The following is a 21877-nucleotide window of genomic DNA, read 5'->3' as shown; positions in this document are numbered from 1 at the left end:
TGGATGGGTTTTAGCAGATTTAGGTTAAAAAAAAAAAGTTTTAAACTCAAAATAAATGCATAATTTGAATTTATAAGATGTATAAAGTGTATTCGTATTTGTAGTTAACTTTAATTAGAGATTAGATTAGTCATGCGCTAACAGTCGTTTTTAAACGAGGCTAATTTTCTAGGAAGCAAATATTTCCGTATACTTGTTTTCATTATATTTAGAATTTTTTACACGAGGTTTCGATTTTCTCTTTGAGATGAATTGACGTTAAATATTCCGCTCTTGTGATTTTTCATCCAAAATTATTAAACGATATATGCCTAGTATTATTTACTAATTATTCTATATATCGTTTATATTTCCTTAGAATTATATTCAAGTTATTTTGTACATTATGCAGCCAGTGTTTGCGATAAATTATACAAATCTAGGAATTTGTAGTGTGGTAGATGTGAGGACGACAGAAACTTAAAGAACAAATGAACTTAGTAAAGGAGATGAAAGTCTTAAATATTAACTAACAAAGTGGTTTGGCTCAACGAGAAGCTATAGTATTAATGGTCTTTTAAACAATGAAGTCAAAGGAGAAAATGAAAAAACATGGCACATGTTGTGAGACTGGGGAGAGTACTGTGTCAGTTTAAAGTGGTATAACCAAACAGCAACAAGCTAAGTTTACATTGAAACACTCCGGTTCTGTTCCACATCATTATGCATTGAACACGATGGGGTTCTGAACATTCGAATAAAGTGAATTATGGATACTTCAGGATCAGCTTTACGGTTAACCAAAAGAAATTCAAATCAGTGCGCGAGTTTGTGATGAAAGCGAGCTTCTCTCTCTCTCTCTGGCAGTCGGGTGTGAATTCCTGCAGGATGAGGTCTCTGGGTTTAGGCCTATGGTTTGCTGTGATGTCGCCGAATTGTTGTCGAACAGCACACGGGTGCGTTTTTGTCCAAGCCCTCGTGCTCACGCCGCAACAACAAGCTCATCAACAACTTTGTTTGTCTGACCTACATTTGTACCCGACGCTAACCCGGAGAGGATAAAAGAAAGGTTCCTCTATTATAACCAAACAAAAGAAGAAGTCTGCACTGTGTTTTTAATTCCTTTTTAATACAGCAATATAATATAGTATCACTTTCTTCTCAAATACGTTAAAAGCATCTGTCAAGAAAATATTGTGGGAATTTTCAATTCACCTTACATTCAAATATTTTAAATACAAAAAGAAAAAAACATCATCAGAGGATAAAAAAAAAAGCTAAAACAGCTTTTAACAGCTGATATTTATATGAAACTAAATCCAGAAATCAACAGAAAATTCCATAAATGAGTCAATGGCGAAAGAAAGATTAATACATGACAACAGAAAGTAAATGAAAAATTTGAAAGACAGAAAGATGACACTCGTTGCAGGTGTAAATCTGGACTGGACAGAGCATGCTCACTGGACCACTTTCATTCAACCCTTGTTGAATGTTTGTATCATGGAGGGAAAAACATCCTGTAAACACCTCAAAATTGACACGTGTACAAGATACAGATCCACACAAATAGAAGAGAACAGCCACTTTGTGCAAATACACAGTGGTTCACAGATCAGGACTTGTTCCAGTGTTGTCATGACGATACATGGATATATCAATGAGAGTACACGACAAATAAATAAGATATCTGACTTTAAACTAGCCTCAGATTTACTAAATATAGTTCTCCCAATATGCGTTTCTGACAGCAAAGTAGAAAAAGGCCAGAGTGAGAGATAATGACACACAGCAGGGTGCAGGTCTCCTTCACAGATTTGGGGGGGGGGGGGGGGGGTCCCTGACGTTAATCAATGCACACAATCAGGCTTTCAGGTACACAAGGATTCAAGTCTTCACATTGTGGTTATAAGAGCAACAGCATGTAGGTGGATTTACAGTGTCATGTAAGGTCGTGTATTGGTGTATGTATTTTTTTCTAGGGCTGTCCCATGGTTAACTTTTTGAAAAAAAAAAAAACCAGATTATTCGCTGAACAAGTAAAATGTTTGATGTCAAAAGGTGGATTTTACTTTGGACTTTCCAAACCAACTTTTCATCTCAAGTGAAATGAGCCATTCATAGGGACAGTTAGGTTGTTTTTTTTCATTACTGTGAGAGCAGGACCACGATAACTATGGTGTGTCGAAAGGGACAAAAAGGCAAGAGCTTGATGTTCTAAAAAAATTACTGCATAACGATAACTTCAGGTCTCAAGCACATAATGATTAAGGCGCCAACGCTGACGACCCTTACTTTCAAATATGAAGGTATTCTCACAAGTAATGCTGTTACCATGACGACCACAATGTAAGCAAAGAGGTATCACTTTACACGAGACAAATCTAAAATTAAACCATTAAAATCTTCAGAGGTATCCGCTTATGCTTCTTTGTGAAATCCTGTGACAGACTGATCATAATTTGGAATGATATCTCAGTAAAATAGTTTTATTGATTCTAGAAATATGCAGCAAAGAGTGAACACCGCAAACCCAGCGACAGCATCTTGTAGTGTCTAACAGGAAAGCATCCAGCTCAAAGAGACAGTCACACACCCTGCAGCCTGCCCATGTTTCCTTGTTTTGATCTTTGTCGTCGGCAGTTTTTGCCTCACAGTGGACGGGGCAGGACAGTTAGCAGGACGCCTCCTGTCCCGAGTGTCTTCCCAGGTTTGATTTTTGGACTCCTTGATTCTGAAGATGATTGTTTTTTCTGCTCACATCCTTCATAAAGAGCAGCTCTCGCTCCGCTGAGCCTCAGGCCTCACACCAGCCAGAGGATCAGAGGACGGGGACCGAGTCAGAGAGAAGTGGAGTGGAGAGGTTTGGTTTCAGGGTTTGGCCTCAACCGCGGGCTCCGGATAGGCCGGTGGAGAGACAGCTGCAGGCTGAGCCAGCGTGGAGAACCAGGAGGACATGGCAGATTTGGCGCTGGTTAAAGCTCCGCCCACTGACTGACCTGGGAGGAGATTCATAGGCAGTGAGACTTCACTTAAAAAGCAGGTAAATCATGATTTCTGACGAACAGATGAACTGAAAATCTGTCCTAAAATAATTTTCCTTCAATTAAGGATTGTAGAAAGTGTGTGTGCGGCTGTGTGTCTTTAGATCATTTTACACTGGTTTCTCTTTTTTATGTCAAAAGCTTTTGAGCCAAATTAAAAAATTCACTTTCAACACTTTCAAATGATAGTCAGCAATACGCATAAAGTAGATGAAATGAGCTCATCAGACGCCGTTTATGTGATGTCTTGTCTCCTCACTAGACTTAACACATTTTCCACATTTAGTTTGTTTTTAATTAATAATCAGAAAAAATATGTTTTTTGTTGTGAGCACTGAAGAAAGGAAAGAAGTAGTCCCAAAAGTCTAACATAACCTGCTGCTTTTCTCTGTTTTGTGTCATTTACAAAGTCAATCAATATCTTTGATTGACTTTTTTTTTTAAACTTCACAAACAAGTTGCTAATTCAATCCGGAGGAATGAAAGGAAATCAGAGGTTGGAGTAAAGTGCACAATTCAGGACTGGCTCTCTGCTGCATCAGGCTCAAACCTGAAAGATGACTAAAAGACTGAGAGTGTTTGTTTAAACATATTTTTACAAAAGTGTGCATATAAATATTTCTTTAAACTTCTGCATTTTTCCGAGTTGTCTCACCCACTACTTTCCCCGTCTGCACCACGCTGCGACTAGTTGTCATCATGGCGTTCCCGATCTTCTTGCCTCTCTCGCTGTTCTGCACCGAGCTGCAAGAAAAATGATGGCAAGGACAAACAAAACAAAAAAAAAAAGGTTAGAAAAAAACCCAAAAAACACTGTAACATGTGCTCCACCTCACCTCTGTGTGTCTGGTGTGACATTGTAGACATTCTTCCTCCTTTCTAGGGAACAAACTTTCACAAAAGTAGTTGTGCTAAATGTTGCGCCGACCTGTTAGAGGGCTGATGTAACAGCAGAAGGCTGAGCAGCAGCCACAGGTGGAGTATCTGAGCTGACCTGAGAGCGGAAACAAGTCGGCTATGTTTCACAACAAGTGTTTGGGCTAAATGCGGCCCCGCCTGGCTTTATCTGTGCGTCAGCCTGGTGCGACTCCAACCCACAACCTTTCACATGGATCCCCACTGACCTGACATTCTGCAGGAATGCGCCGTGTGGGCGGTATTAAAAAGACGATGTGGATACGTGTCTGCAGCTGACACTGTGCATTCGCACCCTCTAATGAGCCAATTATTCCCTCTGAAAATAAACCCTGTCACTAAGAATCTGACTACAGTGCAACGGCACAAAGGAGGAGGTTACCTTTGTTTCCCACACGCACTGGCTGAGTGTATTTAAACGGGAATCAGGAAAAAATATCAATCTCAGATCAAAATCCAACATTGTTAAAAACCCTTCATGTCATGCGATAACTTTACTCTATTCATTTCCTGCTTGGCCAATTAAGCAACACACCATCATAATCATTCTTTGTCATAGTTGCTTATATTTTTTTTTTTACTCTTCTTTAATGTTTACTCTTTCTTGTTGTTCTTTCTTTTACTTTTTTTGAGTATGTGTCTGTGTGACCGTTAGGAGATCCACTCGACAAGCTCCTCTGGGTTTAATTGGCTTCTCCAGCTCGTTTCTTTCAAAAGACATCCTTTTTTTGTATCAACTTATCATACTGTCTGTTTTTTTCCCCATTTGATCCATTTTGTTTGTTTGTTTTAAGCACAATAAATTTAAAAAAAGTCTGACTTTGAGTACTGGTTCCCAACCTTTTTCCTTCATGCCCCCGTTAATTCCCCCTCGAAAACACTGAGCCACCCCCCAAACTTTTTTTTTGCAGCCTTTGTAAAAGCTTCCCGTCCTCTCATAGTAACAGAGAGCAGTGTTTTTCCCCCCCCCCTGAGCTGCCGTGCACACTGTCAGCTCAGAGACGAGCCCGGCGGACACCACGCTCTCCATCTCGCCGGGTGACCCAAATAAACAGCTCCTTACGCCGCTCAGTATGCTACGCTAACAATACAGACAGATCCTCTAACAGTGAGCGTCTGCCTGCAGCCGTTCAGCCCGTCACAGGAATACGGTTTTCTGAGACCATCTCTGCCACCGGCTGCTTTTTGTCCTACACTGACAACAACATGACAGGGGTCGGCTGTGTGTCCCCCCCCCATAATACACATGCAGCACATTCACAAGGAAGTCATGCGTAGTTTTTCTTTTTTTTTTCCAGAAGAATATAAATAGAGGGGAGCGACGGAGAGTGATGAGCAGGATGGACTCAGCTTTCCTCTTTTCACTCTCTCATTCCGCAGCAGAGCAGTCGGCGTCTGTCCCACTAACCCCAGTTTCCCCTCTGTGGTTCAGCTTTGAGCCGCAGAAAACAGCTCTGTGTTTACAGGCTAACAGAGTTTTATTTGTCTCGGACTGACAAAAAGAAAGAAAGGCAGCGCTGCAGGGTCTGAACGATTATTCATCCTCTCTTTAATCAAATACTTCACCAGATCTTACGGTTTATATTTTTAAGTGTTTGGTTTTTAACATGCGTGTGCTTTTTATGTCTTACTGTGAAGAACTTAAAAGGGTTCAATAGGTTTATGATGCTTAATAATCCTAAATTAGAGGATATCAGGGATTAGAGCAGGGGGAAAGAGTTTCACTGAATTTCTTTGCCCAAAATAAGAAATCTTACAGTTTTCAAACTCTAGTACATACGTGACATTTTACCAGCTTTTCTTAACATGTGAATGCCTGTAAAGATGGCTGAAACGCTGAAGGGCATTACACCTGTAAGATGTAACTAACTGTCACCTGTTGAAGATATTTATGATGAAGACTAATCTGGAAAAGAAGCACAACATGTAACAGGATAAGGGTCTGATTTTTCTTTTTGTTTTTTTTGTTTTTGTTGTATGGGGGTGGCTGTGGCTCAGGGGGTTCGGAGTTCGATCCCCAACACCTGCAGCTACCCGTCTGATGCGTCATGGGGAAGACTCTTAACGGCAGGTTCTGCTTCGGCAGCAGCGTGTGACAGAACGGATTAGTTCAAAGCGAGAGACACTTTACAGAAACCTCCGTCACTACAGGTGAAGTCTATTTAATGTATTATATGAAAATGAAGCTTTTGGGAGCATTTTGAGATGAGGTTTGTTTTTTTAAATAGATGTTAGTTTGATGTTTGATCCCAACGGAGGAGCAACAGCAGGCGACACGTTTTGGATTAAACTCCACCACAAACTACATACTTTGACTGTGTTACGGCTTCTTTTAAGTAAATGGGTATAAAAATAACTTTAATGTTAGAAATAGTTTTTCTTGCTTAGAGTAATTGTTTGTTTGTCTGTGTGAACATCTAACACGGGAACATCTCGACTTCCTGCCGGGCTCAAATCTTCTGACGCTCAGTAAACACTCTCCTCTGATGTTCAAGGTCGAAGTGAAGGCTGAGCTGTTTATCTGCCACTATGCCCTCACACCTCCGCTCAGCGAGCACGTGTAGGAACACACACACACACACACACACACACAGTTCACACACAGTGTCTGAATCCCCTCCTGTTTTAGAGCCTGTGACACAAAGCTGAGGCAGGAAATGAGACGCATTTATTCCTGAGAAGCTCCGATGGCCGAGAGCCAAACTTCCTGCCTTCAACAGACTCCCTCCCTCTACCCACTTACACACACTGCACACACACACCATGCCGGTTGCATCCAGAGTTTTATAGTGCAGAGAGGCGAGTGGGGAGCCGGCCGTGCCCCCCTTACCCCCCGCTGCTCCACAAACTCTGTGAACTGAATTACAAACTGTTTGTTCCTCATTCACAAGTTTGTATACTTCACCAAACACTTCTTTAAGTCTGACCAAAGACCCAAACTAATAAGCATCTCACGAGAATTCAAATGTACAGATTTCTTAGAAAATCAAGTTCATTTCTAACCTTCTCCATTGAACTAGATTATTTCAGATTAGATTATTTCAGATTAGATTATTTTCAGATTAGATTATTTTTTGGAGTGTTGTTTAAAAAACTGTTTAGGCAGCCCAAAGGGGACATGCACTCATAAGTCATACATTTTATTTTCCACCAGTAATGAGTCCTCTTCAGTCGTTTTCTTTAAGATCTCATTTGTTTATTTAAACCTGTTTTCACATTCACATGTCAGAGGTTGTTTGACAGTATTAAGAAAAGTAGAACATTAAGGTACGGGTTTGCTGCACACTTTTAAAAATGAAGACCCAAACATATGTATGTATGTATATATATATATGTGTGTATGTGTATACATATCTATATATATCTATATATATCTATATATATATTTATATACACACACACATATGACTTTCACTGGCATAGCATAGGTGCTCTTAGGATTGTTTCAAAGCCTTTTGTATTTCTTGCAGGTTGCCTTACAATAATTATTTGCCAACTTTTATTGAACTTGCATGTTCCATCTTATTCTCCTTCACGTTTATATTTGTAGTTTGTGAATGGGTACTTTATACGCTGTGAGTCATGTAAACAAAGAAAAAAAAAAAAAGAGTAAAAACTCTCACATCACGAGTTAGACAGGGCAGACGTGACGAAGTATTCAGACACGTCAAAGTGCATCTCAAAGAGACCTCTGACGAATACAAGTAAAACTTTTTATGACCCCGCATTGAAATATTCTCATTTAAAATGTGTCCACAGGATCTCTGCAGTGTGACGCCGTGTCACTCTTCACATTGATCAGACTTGTCGCGCACGGGCTCGCTGGCCATTTTTCAGATCGTCTCCTGCTGCGTTCTCACGTCACCCCGACTTGTTGCAGAATTTTTAGTGAGGGGATGAAAGGAAATCTAAAACTGTTGCAACATTTACAAAGTAACTGATCTGCAGATGGTTCGTGTTCATTCAGTAAACTGTAAACAGAATTGTTGGGTTGAATTTCAAACCAGATCTTCGGCACTCGTGCAGAAATAGTTTCTCGTAAACATGCCCACAGATATCATGTTTGACAGTATGTGTGTTATTTTATCTTCTGCAGATATCCATCGTTAGATTTTAATAACTGATTTTTTTCCACCTATTTGTGATGGACGTGTTGCAGCAGATGAGGTAGCCCGACGCCGGCTGACGGTTCCTCCTCAGTTTGTTCCTCTGTGTGTTTGTTTACGGAGGATTTGCGACGACGTTCACAGCGGTCGTGTCAGGAGGTAAAGCGAGATCTCAGAGTTTTCACAGCCAAGCAGATCTGCTGCGTCCTCACTGTAAAGCTAAGTTAGGGTCGGGGACACACTCAGCTCTAAGTGTGTGTGTGTGTGTGTGTGTGTGTGTGTGTGTGTTGGGAGCATTTATCAGATGTGTAACAGTAAACGTGGAGCTGCAGCTGTGGACGGAGTCGCCTTTCATAGACACTTCCCTGAATGACAGCAGATCTGCGGCCGAAGAAGTCTCCGCCCTCGTTTTTTGAGAATGAAACTCGCTTATAATTAATGACTTGAGCCAATATGAGACCCTCGCTGCTCAAACACAGCAGGAGGTAAAAACGGGCCTGCATGCTCGCTGTGGCTCACACTGGTCATGAAGTATTCACCGTTCAAATCATCGCTGGGTCTTCATACTGAGACAGCAGTACGCTGTCGACTCTTCCTGCCGTTCACAGCTGGAGCTCATCTTTGCATCTATTCAACTTGACTTATTTGCTGTTTTTACGCGTTCATCTTTGCAAACTCAAAGATCATGCCGCTTACATTCTTACCTTTAACTCTACTCTTCAAGTAGTATGAAGCCTTCTGCAGCAATTCTTACTTCCAAGAAAACACTGAGAAGGCCAACATGTAAGAGACATTCTTGCCCCTTACATGATATTAGAATGAAGTCCATAAGTAAGTTCCTGAAGTGTCTGCAAGATAAACCTCTTATCTTCTCTTTTATTTAAGGTGAACAAATCGTTTTTCAGGAAGTGTGGAGCCTTTTGATTTTGGGGGGGAAACTAATTTGTGCTCTAAAATACTTCAAAATGTGCCTTTGAATAAAAACTCTGTGGCCACACACAACAGAAAGAAAAAAAAAATCCTCTATTTGGATTTAGACCAAAAACATCCAAACTGAAACGAAAATGAATAAAATCAGGCTGAAATTGATTCTATTGTTCCTTCGAAGAATGTCAAATATAGGAGTAAATCACAGAGCAGAAGTTACTAAAAATATACTAAACGAACTGAATAAAGTCTATGTTTAAAAAAACTTTTTTTTTTCAGATATTAAAGTTTTAAAGTGTTTTCTGACAGCTTTTGTTACGGAATGACACAGAAATGAAAAAAAAATCCTTAAATCTGTCAGAGTCCTGTTTTTTCACCACCAGAGGGCGGCAACGTGCATGAAACAGGGAGCAGATCGCCTGAGAAAAGTAAAAATGAAACCTGTCCTAGCTCTGCTGCACGCTCTGCTCCTCTCTGTCTCGTAGTTGCACAAAAGTGTATTCATCCGTACACTGAGTGGATATTGAAGGTGCATGTATGAATGAGAGGATACTCACTGTGAGAGTCGAAGCTTCACGTCGGCCACACTGTACTGACCCTGGAACGGATGTCTGCAACAGAGAGGAGAAGAAATCAACTACAAGTAAAACACTTATTAAAGATTTGATAAGGGATGTTTTGCCATTATCTGAAAGGACATGTTGAACCCGGGTTGCCCACTTGAGGGACTATAGCCTCTGTACATGGGGCAGCATCCATGGGTTCAAATCCAACCTTGGCATGTAAACACTGACTCTCTCCTCCCAAAGTTTCCCGTCTCTCTTCAAGCTGTATGATCCAATAAATGGCAAAAAAAAACACTACCATTTTTCACTGTGGGTTCAGCAGCCCTCTTGTTCACCTACCCCGGTGTGATGGCGGCCATGGCGGGGTGCTTGTTGCTGTACCACACTCTGTAGTTGTGAGAGATCTTCCAGACTGAGACGAAAGGCGCTCCGTAATCCGCCAGCAGTCTCTCGTTATCTGGAGAAATAGAAACATTAAGTCACTTCCTACGTTTACACTCATGATATATTCAGCAATATTCCTGCTGACATGACTGAATCCAGCAGCGTTTACTCTGATTGAAAACAGCTCAGCTCGGAATCGAATCTTTATCTAAATCAGAACTTACTTCCCAAAAATCATCTTTTGGTCACAATTAGTTTACATAATTTAATTTTTTTTTAAATTTCATTTATTTTTTTCATTTAGTACATTTTACACTTAATTAATATATTTGAATTTGAATTAAATAGATTTTTATTATTTCATTTAAATAATTTAGTAATAAAGGCATTTCATAATTGATGATTTAAAAAAAATGTATTTTAATAATTCAATTTGAAAACACTGACATTTTGAATTCAAATAATTTTAATTTACATTTATTTAAGGGTGCAATATTCTAATATAACTCTGACACCTAGTGTTTCACATAGGTACTGCAGTCCTAATTCAAAACATTGGAGAGCGCTGTCTCCCCTCCTCCTGAGAGTCGATGTCGTGGACACTGAAGCTGTTAATATTTCTGTTTTCTAATCTCTCTCCAGCCTCAAAAGCATCTTCAATATTCATCACGTTTCTGCTCATGGAGCTTCTTAGAAACGGGTAGAACTGCGATTGACTTTGTCTGAGAGCTGCTATATAAATCACGTTTGATCGATTGACAGGAATGACTGACCAAAACAAAGACAGAGAGACTCACCTTCCTGAAGAGCAGAGGAGAGTAAAGAGTGGAGGTAGAGGGTGAACTGCGCTCTGATCCACTCGTCTCCACCCTCCCAGCCCGTCCCGTCCAGGAAAACATCATCTCTGTTCTCCGTCACGTGTTTGACCAGGTAGTCGGCGAACCGCAGGTCTGCTGTCGTCAGGCTCAAGATCTTTCTGAGCTCGGGGTCCTGGATCTGAATGCTACCTTCTTCCACCTGGAAAAACAAACCAAGATACACTTTAGACTTTAAAGTTCATTTAAAATCCCAGATATCCAGTTTGCATGTATGAATTTTAGATTTCAGACACTTGCATCAATAACAGCATCACTTAGGTGCCTCTGCTGGCGGAAGAGGATGTTTGTCGCCCCGGCAACGAAGCCGCGCACCGTCACATCTGACAGGAGGTGATGCTGCTGCAGGGCCATGTAGGGAAGACACAGGTAACCCTGGAAACAAAAGACAAAGGTCACACTGTGCATATGACTGTCAGAAAGGTTTTATCTCCGTCTCAGACACTCTGTCCGCTCTGATCAGTGTGACGGTGTCTGAGGTAAACACACACACACACACACACACACACACACACACACACACACACACACAAACAAACAAACAGCTGCTTCAAAGCTGACCTAACATCCTGCTGGAACTCTATATATAAATAACTGGTTTTCATTTATTTATAGCACCATCTTCAGGATTTGTACCTTGGTGAAGATGGGGAGTGGCAGGCCGTACTGATCCTCCTCGAGACCGGACACCAGACCCTGGACGACCCCTCCCTGACCGCTGGCAGACTGCGGCTGAACAGTGATAGGCGTCCCCGGCTTCGAGTCGAAGGCGTCTTTGAGCTCAGACCCCGCCTCCTTCTCCTCGGCTGCGTCTTTCGCAGGGCTCTCCTCCAACACGCTCGGGTCCAGGGTCTCCCAGTCGCTCTCCGAGGACTCGGGGGAGGAGCGTGACGGGGGCTTGAGGAGGTGGTTGTCCCCCTCTGTGCTGTTCCCCGAGGACAGGGACTCTGCAGTGGGCACGACTGGCTCCTCCCCTTCCAGCGTGATGTCAGTGACCGACACTGAGACAAACTCCTCGGCTCCTGAGACGCTCTCCATCAGACTCAGGTCCTCGGACACGCTGCTCTTCGGCCTGTAGTGAGACGAGTCCACCAGGCCGTGCTCGATCATACCTGAACCAAAGAAAGCAGATAAAGGAAACATATCAGAAGCTTGATCAATAATTTCTCAATATTTTTCAGTCTTTGTTTTAGAAAAGCGATCCCTTTACATTCATTACTTCAAATAACAAATATTATGTTAAACTGTAAAGTGTTGCCTGACAGAAAGTGTGTATGAAAGAGTCTTTTATTTTGGTGACACTGACCTGGAAACAGCGATAGAATGGTCATCAGCGCTCCTACTAGTCTGTTGACCGGCGACACATAGAACAGGACCTGCGGAGCAAAACAATTAAAAACAAACCCTCAGAATGTTTTTGGTGAGATTGTGGAAAGGAGAAAAGACGCGTTTCCAGTTGTACCTTCTTCTCCAGCAGAATGAGCTTGAAGAGGATGAGAACCTGCGAAGGTAAAATTGCGAGAATGACGAACAGCTTTCATGAACAAGCACACAGTTTTAAACCTCAACAGAATCCTTCAATCTGTGATTATCTTTTTTTTTACCTTGTGTCTGAAGTGAAGTATTAAATCTCTTGGGGATAACCCTGAGCAAAGAAAACAAACGGAGCTTTCACAAATTAAGAATTTAGACTTCAGAAAAGAAGACAAGTTAAGACCCAATAAGCACTGAGTGTTCTGTTTTTAGCAACTTTGTATCAGAGGACTAACGGAACTGTTTCCAATGAGAATTTCTGACCTCGACAAAACATCTGAAATGAATCATAAAAGAGTAGGTGGTAGAGTTTCTTTGCGGTAAATTGCAAAATATTGCAATTTTTAAAAAAACAGAAAAGAATGTTGGAGTGCAACATGACGACAGAGGAAACCAGCTGTGACACTTAACTACTCTGGATGTCAGATAGGAACACAGAGAGGTGTTTAAGACCAAGTTCAGCTCACCCAGATAAACCTGAGAGCCCTCCAGAGCGGAGCCCCTCAGGGAGCCGTTCATGTGCTCGTACAGCTCCTGCAGGAGGAGGGAAGCAGGACGTGAGCGGAGGCCATGACAGCCAGGTTAAACATTAAACGGACAAGGTTTCACACTCCCACCTTTAAAATGGAGATCTGTGAGAAGTCTTTCTCCTCGAAGTAGGCGTGTGTGATGAGCTGCAGTTTAGCTTGAAGCAGACCGTAGAGAGGCTGGAGAACACAAAGGCAGATGTTTTGTTTTTTTCAATTCTTGACATGCAAATTTCCCTCCGTTATGACTTCTTCCTGTGAATAGCTCTCTTCTGTTCGTGATGTTTCATATATCACTGACTGTGACTCCTCGGTGTTGATTCTTTCATCACTTCAGAGAAGTGGAGACGAACACTTTAATCCTCACAGGATTTAGTCTTGAACATTAAAGGAGAAGATTAAAAGCAGTTACAGAAATCTCTTCACTTGAATCCTTCTCCCCCAGAAAGAGGAGAGAAGAGAGAGAGAGAGAGAGAGAGAGAGAGAGAGAGAGACATATTTTCTGCCTCCCTCCACTCTCACATGATCATGGAACAGTAACGCCGATGTGTCACGGTCCAGCCTGGAGGGCTGACATCAAGATCTGCTTGGTTCTGATGACATTAAAACATCTTCGTGGTCTTGACTCGCTGACTCACCACTCGACTGAGGACGCACACGCTCTTCTGAACCGTCTCCCTGGTGACGTCAGCCTGTCGGACCTTCAGGGCCTGAGGGGGAATCGAAATCGTAAAAGACATAAATAAATGACAAAAAGAGACAGTGAGGGCAGCGTGTGAACAATCGCCCTGGAACAGACCTCATGAGAGGAAGACACTGATGTCATGAGGGACTCAATTAGACCGTCTACTTCCTGTGCTTCGAATTTAATCAAGAAAATAAGCAGAGGAGGAAAAGGAGGAGGAGGAGGAGAAAGGAAAGGAGGAGGGGAGCAGGAGGAGGAAAAAGGGAAAGAGAAGGAAGAGGAGGAGTAAAAGGAAGAAGAAGGAGGAAAAAAGGAAGGAGGACTAAGAGGAGCAGAAAAGGACAAAGGAGCAGGAGGATGAGGAGAAAGGAAGGAGGAGAAAATGGAACAGTAGGAGTAGAAAAGGGAGGAGGAGGAAGAGGAGGAGGAGAAAAAGTATAAGTTTGCGTGTAATGAAAGGCATGTGGACACCTGAATGATCACATGCGGGACGTTTGATTGTACATTGCACCTGCTGATACAACAGTCAAGTTACTAATCAAACCAAATACGACAAGTTCAACTGCAAACACGCTGAGCCTCACACTTCAATACCACGAGGTGTGACATCGGCATGCAATCTTTAATGTCTCTATCCCAATTGGATAGAACTAAGAAGTTTCTAGAATGAGAAAGAATGGGGCCAGAACAGAAGAGCGGTTTAATTCAAACAAGGGAAACATTAAACGTCGAACCTTTGCTTCTATCTGACGATAACAGGACACTCCGTAGACACACTTCATGTCTCCACTGAGCGGTGGAAGGTGGAAATACACCGTATCTGAAAACAAGAACACGATGAGTCACGCACATGTACAGAATCCTCCTTTGTTTTTGTTTATTTTTATGCAATCTCTGCAGAAAGCTCTCATAGAGTTTGTGATAGATGCATCTTTCAGGAGTATAGAAGTGGGACACAGCAGGGACATTTTAACCATCCAACAGTCATTCAGATCAGATGTGTCAAATTTAACGGTTAGCATGTGCGGGTTTTACACGCTACAGGCGCCGCATCACTGGATACACCTGACAGCGTGAAATAAGAGATTCAGAGAGTGAATGATTGCATAACACAGAAGGTACAAACAGGAGAGAAATCTGCTTAAAGGCAGAACAGCTAAGAGAATATTCTCCAGCACAGAGACGCTTGATAGCTGCTGAACTGGTTCAACTGGATGAGAAGTACGAGCTCCTCGAACCTGTTTGTTTCACAGCTTAACTCTCAAACTCATTTCACCCTCAAACCAGATCTGCTGCATGTTTAACCCAGAAATACACACATGTGGCAGTTAAGACATTACTGCAAACATCGAAGTACTGCTTTGAGTTACTCGAGTATATCAGCACGTTTATTTTCTCAGAGCTCCCCACTCTTTACGAGTTTATTTTGCAGGGATGATTCAGCTGAAACGACATTCGTGCACTTGGCTATGATCATGAATGGCTACGTGTTTATAAAGAACGATGAAATGATCATAGAATAATGTAAATACACCTGCAGATGTGTAGCACTTAGTTTAATATAACTCTTTTATAAAAATGATATTGCCATAAAACAAAAAAATCTCATTTCTCATTTCTTGTTTGGTTGCAACACCAACAACTGCTACTCTTAAAATCATTAGAAATTAATTTGATCCTTTTTTTTTTTTTTAAATAATATTTTGAAAATATTTTTCGACTCTTTCGTTGTGTAAAAATCAGCAGAGGCCGATACAGATGTTGAAAATGACTGATTAGCCGTTTGCTAATAATAGCGGTTTCTTTTGTAAGAACTTACACTGCCAACACTTTCTCTTGAGTTTGATAACTTCCTCTGGCCAATCAAAGAACCTCTTCACTGAAACAGTAGTTATGTACCGGATGCCAGCCAGCATTAAAATCAATGTGAAACAGCTGATAAAACATCAGCTCTTAATGTTGGCTGATGCCACAGTCTTTGCTGATGTGCGGATGCTTTATCGACAGTGTTTGTATCCGCTGATACGGATGATAAACTGATGCACTGTTGCATCCTTAGTTTGTGTTCCTCCTGTGCTGCAGCCACGCCTGAGTTTCCCCTCTGAGATGAATAGTCTCATTTTAATATTACATAATAATAAAAGCCATGTGTTTTATGTTCTTCTTCTCTCTTCTCACCTGAATTTCTCAACTGAGATCAATACAGTCGGATCTTATCTGATGCTGCAGCTTCTATGAGCATTTCCTTAGAGCATTGCATTGTGGGTTGTGCAACAACTCCCACAGCACACTCAACACTTTGGTCTCTTTATCCTCAGCGAACTTTTTTTTTAACCTGCTCAAAATGATTGTGGCGTAAAGTGCTTTAGTAAAGCTAGAACTCAGCAAAAGATGAGTGAAAGTGACAGAAGTTTCCAAAATGACAACATTACATACTCCAGGGTCCAGGAAAAAAAACACACACACACACACACACACACACACTTTGGTTTGAAGCACATCAGCGTCGAGAAAATCTGACTGTAACTGCTGTTGTCTTTTGTCTCCTGTAAAAGAGTGTGAGCTGAGTGAGTGTACACACCTGTGATGACTGTTAATCTTTAACTTCGGTGCTACACAAACTCTATTGTGTTCATCTGGAACAGACACAGACTCATATCAATGTGAATGCTGCTTTGATGAGCCGCAGTGCAGAGGGAGTCACTCACATCCCTGTTTTTGTTTTTTTTTGTTTTTTTGTGTTACATCAGCTAAAAGTTAGCCACACACACTGAAGCAGCAGAGACAAAGGACACTACAGACACAGAATTTATGTATGGGATGAGTTCAAATCTTCACAGATGTTTCTACCTCTGGAGGACATTTAAGACCTTAAGATTCAATTGACTGTCTTCTTCTTGGATGAAAACTCTGTGTCTTGGACGTTGTCACTCCTCAGTCAGACAAACAGGAAACACTGTGACTGTGAATTCACAGCGCTGACAGCGGTAGTCGAAGTAGAACAGACTGGAAGTGAACCTTGGCTCTGTTTGTTTTCCCAGGACGGTCTGAACAGCAGCGGTGAACCACGCGGTCACATGACCGAGGCCACAACACACGGGACGATGTGACAGGAAGCTCAGTGTCAGTGCAGAGCGAGCAGAGCCCAGCCCTCTCACACACACTGGATACTGTTTCTCTGATCAAACATGACACCGTCCGTGTACTGAGCAAACACAGCACAGTATAACAGACGGACAACATCAACAGTTTATTGTCTATAGCTAATAAAAAAAAACCTCCACAAAGACTTTTTTTAAAAAATTGAAAATCACACATTTTGAATAAGACATTTCTAAAGAAATTCACTCTTCTGCTATTTTCAACCTAATTTATTCACACAGAAATACTACTCTTGCAATAGTGTCACCAATTTATTAGAATAAAAACAACAATGTTTTGCTTCTTTCTGTAATGTGTCCTCCAACTCTCAATTTCTTCAGAAAGAATTCGATGGGAGGAGATAATAAACACGGATACACTGCACACGCAGCAAAAAGTCTCCGCTGAGTTTTGTTCAGATTTAATTCTCCCGCTAGAAAAAAAAACCCTCTACAGTAATTTATGGATGTTTAAGAGAAGAGGCCCCAAAGGCTCTAGCATCACTGAAATCCTTGGAAGTGTTCAGACTCCAGGCGCCGCGTACGTACCTTCCTGGTAGTTGTGTGCTCCGTCGGGCAGAGCGAGAAAAGGGAGGTACTTCCACTCCTCGGGCAGGAGGTTGCTGTCGTGACCTTCATCGGGCATCAAAGGTGGGTACGAGAACTCCACCTGAGACAGAGGAGACATGACATCTTTTAGCCTTCAGCTTATGCTCGCTCCCTCTTTCCCTTCGACTTTTTCCATCCTTTATCATTTTTATATTCCATGCTTATTTATTATTCCTTCTGTGCCCGCTTCCTTTATTATTCTCTAATTCTTTGTTGAGTCTTTCTTCTGTGTATTCTTCTGTACTCTCTCTTCTCTCTGCGTGATTCCTTTATTTCTTGCTTTCTTGCCGTCTGCCCTCGCATCATTCAATCCTTTGTATCTCCCCCTGTCATATATTTAATGATTTAAGCTGTTTTCTTTGTTGAGGATCTTGTTGCACTACACTGTGCTGGAGCCACTCGCTCTTTATTACAGTCTCTTTATTAAGATTCAAGCACAGAGAAATATGTTGACAAAATTAAACAAACATGTAAAACAAATGGTATTCCTATATGGAACTGTTTTTCTTTAGACGTCTTTTGCTTTTTTTTTTTTTTTCAAAACCATCAAAGCAAAAAAACGATCCGCTTTCTTTCCCGTCTTTTTTCATAAAGCACGGTCGCCCCACACATCGCTCCTCCGAGGGGACGAACTGTGCACGCAGAAAGCTTCAGAACCTGTAAATCTCTTCTCTCTTCAGACTTAAAGCGTGAAGATGTAAGTCTGTTCACACTCCTCCTTTTCCTTTCCAGATGATGAGCTCTATTTTAAGCTCATCTTTGACCTCATTATGTTTCCCCTGATCTTAAAAAGAAGCCGTCATTCTAGCCCAGCCTGCTGAAAGATTATCCAAAAACCTGCTGGACCTGAACACTACAAATACACACTTATATTCACACACACACACACACACACACACACACACACACACACACACACACACACACACATGACTACAATGATTTCAGGCTAAACTGGTGCAGGGTCACTCCCTTGGGGGAAAGGTGCTCCTCCTGACTCTGCAGAGACGATGCTCCATATACAAACACGCCCATTCCTCCTCAACTAACTTCCTGTCAGAGAAACAGATGGATGGCAGGTGAATAAAAGAGAGGGGGGGAGGTCGAGTGGATGTAAGAAAAGATGAATTAAAGTGCCAGGAACCCAATCTGATACCCAGCAGGAGATCTTTGACCCCGATCAGATAACCTCCTCCTGCAGCAGCAGACCCATCAGCTGCAAACAAAGAGAGAGCTTCTTTTTACACCAGAACATGTGTTTTTTTTTTCTCATCTGTTCCTCCATGAAACAGCTGCTGACTCGAGTACAACAGGCCGAGAAAATCCAGTCCCCTCATTCTTTCAGCTGCAGAGACAGATGGAGAGCAGCAGCAGCAACAACAACAAGCAGGAGCAGTGTTTGTGTTTTCACAGCCGCCGCCGCCGGCTCGGCTGGGCCTGGAAATTTAATGAAGTTTGAAGAAGGGGGGGGGGGGGGGGGGACACTTTCACTAATTAGCAGGTGTTAAACAAGACTTTTATGATGCAGGAGGAAGACAATGATAGAGGTCTACGAGGACACTGACAGCGACATGTTCCTGGTAGACTCAGTGAAAACAGAAAGCAGAACTTGTGATTGTTATTTTGACTGGAAAGACTCCTGCATGTATCATCAGTGGATTTGAGCTGATATAACAAGCACCTGCACTGACTGCATCCTGCTTTCAAAAGGTTTTATTGCACTGTCTTGATTACGCGAATACATTGGAAACAAGAGAAGGCGAGTAATTAACTCAAATTAAGAAATTACGCGTGGTGCCTTAGAGCTCTCTTTTTTTTTTTATTGCTGTGTAACAGATATCTAAACAGCATTAAATCTGTTGGGTGACAACCCTGGTTGTAAAAGTGTTAAACTGTCATCTCCACTTTGTCCACTCTTTGAATCATTGTCCACCATATTAAGCTTGTCCTGTGGATAACATGGTTTGACTTGCTTTAGTGGCTCCTTGTCTGAAATCTGAATAAAACTGATCATCAAACGTAATCAAAATGCACCATGAGGATGAAACATGTGGTGTACGGTAAGCAAGTAAATAAAAGAAAAAAGGGAATTATGACTGGTGCTGCCTCTCCTGCTGGTAAATAAACCATAACCCAGGTGCATGCTGGTCCCTTTCCTACCTATATAACCTCAGGTGCCCACAGTGTTAGCCAGATACCAAGATGTAAGACCTTGGGTTTCTTTTTTTGATTGAAAAGTGCTGCAGGTATTCGTGTTTCCTGTTCTTAAAAAAACTTTGTGAACCGTGCTACAAGAGATTGAAAAAAAACAAAAAACAGATTTCCTTTAATGAATTTGATTTTATCTTGTGTTTTTTGTTCTGTCCTTCTGAACTATTCTGGTCTCACCTTTCAAAAAAACAAAAAAACTTTGCAAAAACCAAGAAGAGTCAGTTCTTGTTTCAACTCCAACAGCAGACCGATTACGTCACAAAGCTGCAAGAAATCCTGTTTGTTTTGGGATGCCGTGAGCCAAAAATGTTGGGAAACACTCAGATTAAAATCTACTCAGTGCTTTCAGGGAAACTTTATTGAGACTGAGATCTGTGTCGCAACAAGAGACCAAAAGTCTGCACATCACCGCAAGACGCGTCAGGCACACACGTACTGTAGCAGAGCCACAAACTACGGCCTGTTTTCAAAATCCATCTGTTCACTTTTTAGAAATCGATGGATTCATAAAACACGTTTTGAGTCTGAAACATTTAAAAAACAGAAAATGTTCAAAGAAAACCAACAGATACTCAATTCTTATGATTTACTTAAAGTACATGTGGAATAATGGATGTTTATTTTAAATCCCTTAAATGATCAATTATTAATGGATGCTAATAAAATCCACAGTCCAGATCATTCAGCTTTTACAGGTTAGCTATTTCAGTTTGTAACAAGCCCCCTGGCTCATATGGTAATAATCATTACGGTGTGCAAATATTGACTTGTCTTGCTTTGAACAGCTGCAGTTTAAACAGACTTGAAAACATTTGTTAGATTTAGCAGTAAGGAAGTGTCATAACCATCCACGTCTTTATGGTTCATCTGGGAACACATAACAAACATGTTGATTAAAAGAGCAATATTGGTGTCCCTATCTGTGGATTCAAAGTGTGTTGTGGAGGCAAGAGAGAGCACAGAACACACACACAGACATGCACACACACAGTTCTGCGCTGGCCCAGCTGACTCCATATCGCCTGAATCATATATCATGTCATGTCTTTTTGTCATTTTTCATGTACATGTTGACATTGTGCAGAAGACTGTTAGTAAAAATGCCTGTGTGACACATGATATTTTGGCCCATGTGGATTTTACGAAGAATGTACTTTGTCTTCGTGTTTTCAAACTACATATGCCATGAATCAGAATCAGCTTTATTGACCAGGTATATTTATCACTCAATGAATTTAACTTGGTGGACTGTACTCTGTCTAAACATTAAATATTAATACGTCAGGACCTTTCACTGACATCAATCTCCCGTTGTCTAATCTGAGAACAAACGATCAACATAAACAGCACCAGTATCCTTGCATACTTGAGGTATACAGGCAGTAAATAAGCCCAAGAATCGGAGTGCTTGTGCAAAGATAAACACTGCATCAGCAAGCTGGAGCCTGTTTAAAAACACACAGTGCAGCAGCCTGTGGATAAAGTGAAGGGGAACGATGCCCAAGTCAGCAGCAGAGCACATGTTATATAACCGTATGAGCCCCGAGCCAACAGCTGACTACAACCTCTCCTCACTGCACCAGAACAATGATTCTCCTCCTGCAGCATTCATGTGTGCACTGGATAAGAGCAAATACTCCATGTGCGCTGGGTTACAATACGTCTGCATAAAAGACACATTATATCAATAATAGAGTGGAGTTGTGCCTTCATTTTCAATAATCCAGGCAGCGTAGCAATCAGTCAGCCTCGTTAGGACCAAGCAGGGGTTCACATACCTGACAGCCCTTTTTATGGTGAAATCCAACCACCACTATGTGCAACACTGGCCCCTTCACTTCGTCTCTGCCATGAGACTCCATTCCCGTCTCACTGGTGTTTTTGGCAGTCCTGATCGCGGTTTCAACTGGGGGATGAGATGTAAAGACAACAAGCAGAGCCGATTTTTAGACCCTGAATCGATAGTGTTCGCAGCGTTCAGCCTGGCAGGAGCACAACACAACACAACCACAGCGGAGACCGTTTTCTCTTCCGCTTCGTCTCAATGCGTCACAAACCGAGAGGTTTCACTGCTGTGGACTTCCGTATTCACAGCTAGCCATGGTACATGATACTGCGCGATAATATGTCTATTATTTTGATTATCTGACCCTGCAGGACCAATGCACCAACTAAAAGAAAACATTTGACATCTTGACCGTATGTGTGTCATTTGTGTAGCCATTAGTTTTCAAACTTTTTTCACCACTGCCTTCTGCGTCGTCAATGTTTTTTATTGACGACGCAATTACTTATTTTGTCTGTATCTATTGTTTGTGGTGAGTTACATATACTGTATGTGATTTATCTGTATATAGTTGTGTACCGTTACAGTCT

The 21877-nt window shown here is 41.6% G+C and overlaps 1 protein-coding gene across 1 annotated transcript; it reads right to left on the bottom strand.

Annotated features, from left to right (window-relative positions):
- Positions 1-1087: 1087 nt before the first annotated feature.
- Positions 1088-21595, bottom strand: avl9 (AVL9 homolog (S. cerevisiase)). Its single transcript, XM_079361538.1, has 16 exons — positions 21280-21595; positions 17231-17351; positions 14276-14361; positions 13495-13566; positions 12947-13036; positions 12797-12863; positions 12401-12441; positions 12259-12297; positions 12103-12172; positions 11433-11908; positions 11037-11171; positions 10719-10938; positions 9877-9994; positions 9529-9582; positions 3679-3767; positions 1088-2978 (listed from the first exon to the last, which is right to left on the bottom strand). The coding sequence occupies exons 1-16, from the start codon at positions 21361-21363 to the stop codon at positions 2851-2853; spliced, it is 1890 nt and encodes a 629-aa protein (XP_079217664.1). The 5' UTR covers positions 21364-21595; the 3' UTR covers positions 1088-2850.
- Positions 21596-21877: the final 282 nt, after the last annotated feature.

The sequence above is a fragment of the Symphodus melops genome (genome assembly GCF_947650265.1).
Source record: "Symphodus melops genome assembly, chromosome: 14".
Taxonomy (NCBI): domain Eukaryota; kingdom Metazoa; phylum Chordata; class Actinopteri; order Labriformes; family Labridae; genus Symphodus; species Symphodus melops.
The sequence above is the reverse complement of the archived record's forward strand: the minus strand, read 5'-3'. Positions and strand labels throughout refer to the sequence as shown.

What these genes read in the sequence shown, in the direction of transcription:
- avl9 (XM_079361538.1), bottom strand. Translation starts at nt 21,363, where the DNA reads ATGGAGTCTCATGGCAGAGACGAAGTGAAGGGGCCAGTGTTGCACATA. An exon ending in AGCACACAACTACCAGGAAG is followed by an intron (nt 14,362 to 17,230) that starts GTACGTACGCGG and finishes TCTTGTTTTCAG; the next exon opens with ATACGGTGTATTTCCACCTT. An exon ending in TAAGTGATGCTGTTATTGAT is followed by an intron (nt 10,939 to 11,036) that starts GCAAGTGTCTGA and finishes TTGTTTTTCCAG; the next exon opens with GTGGAAGAAGGTAGCATTCA.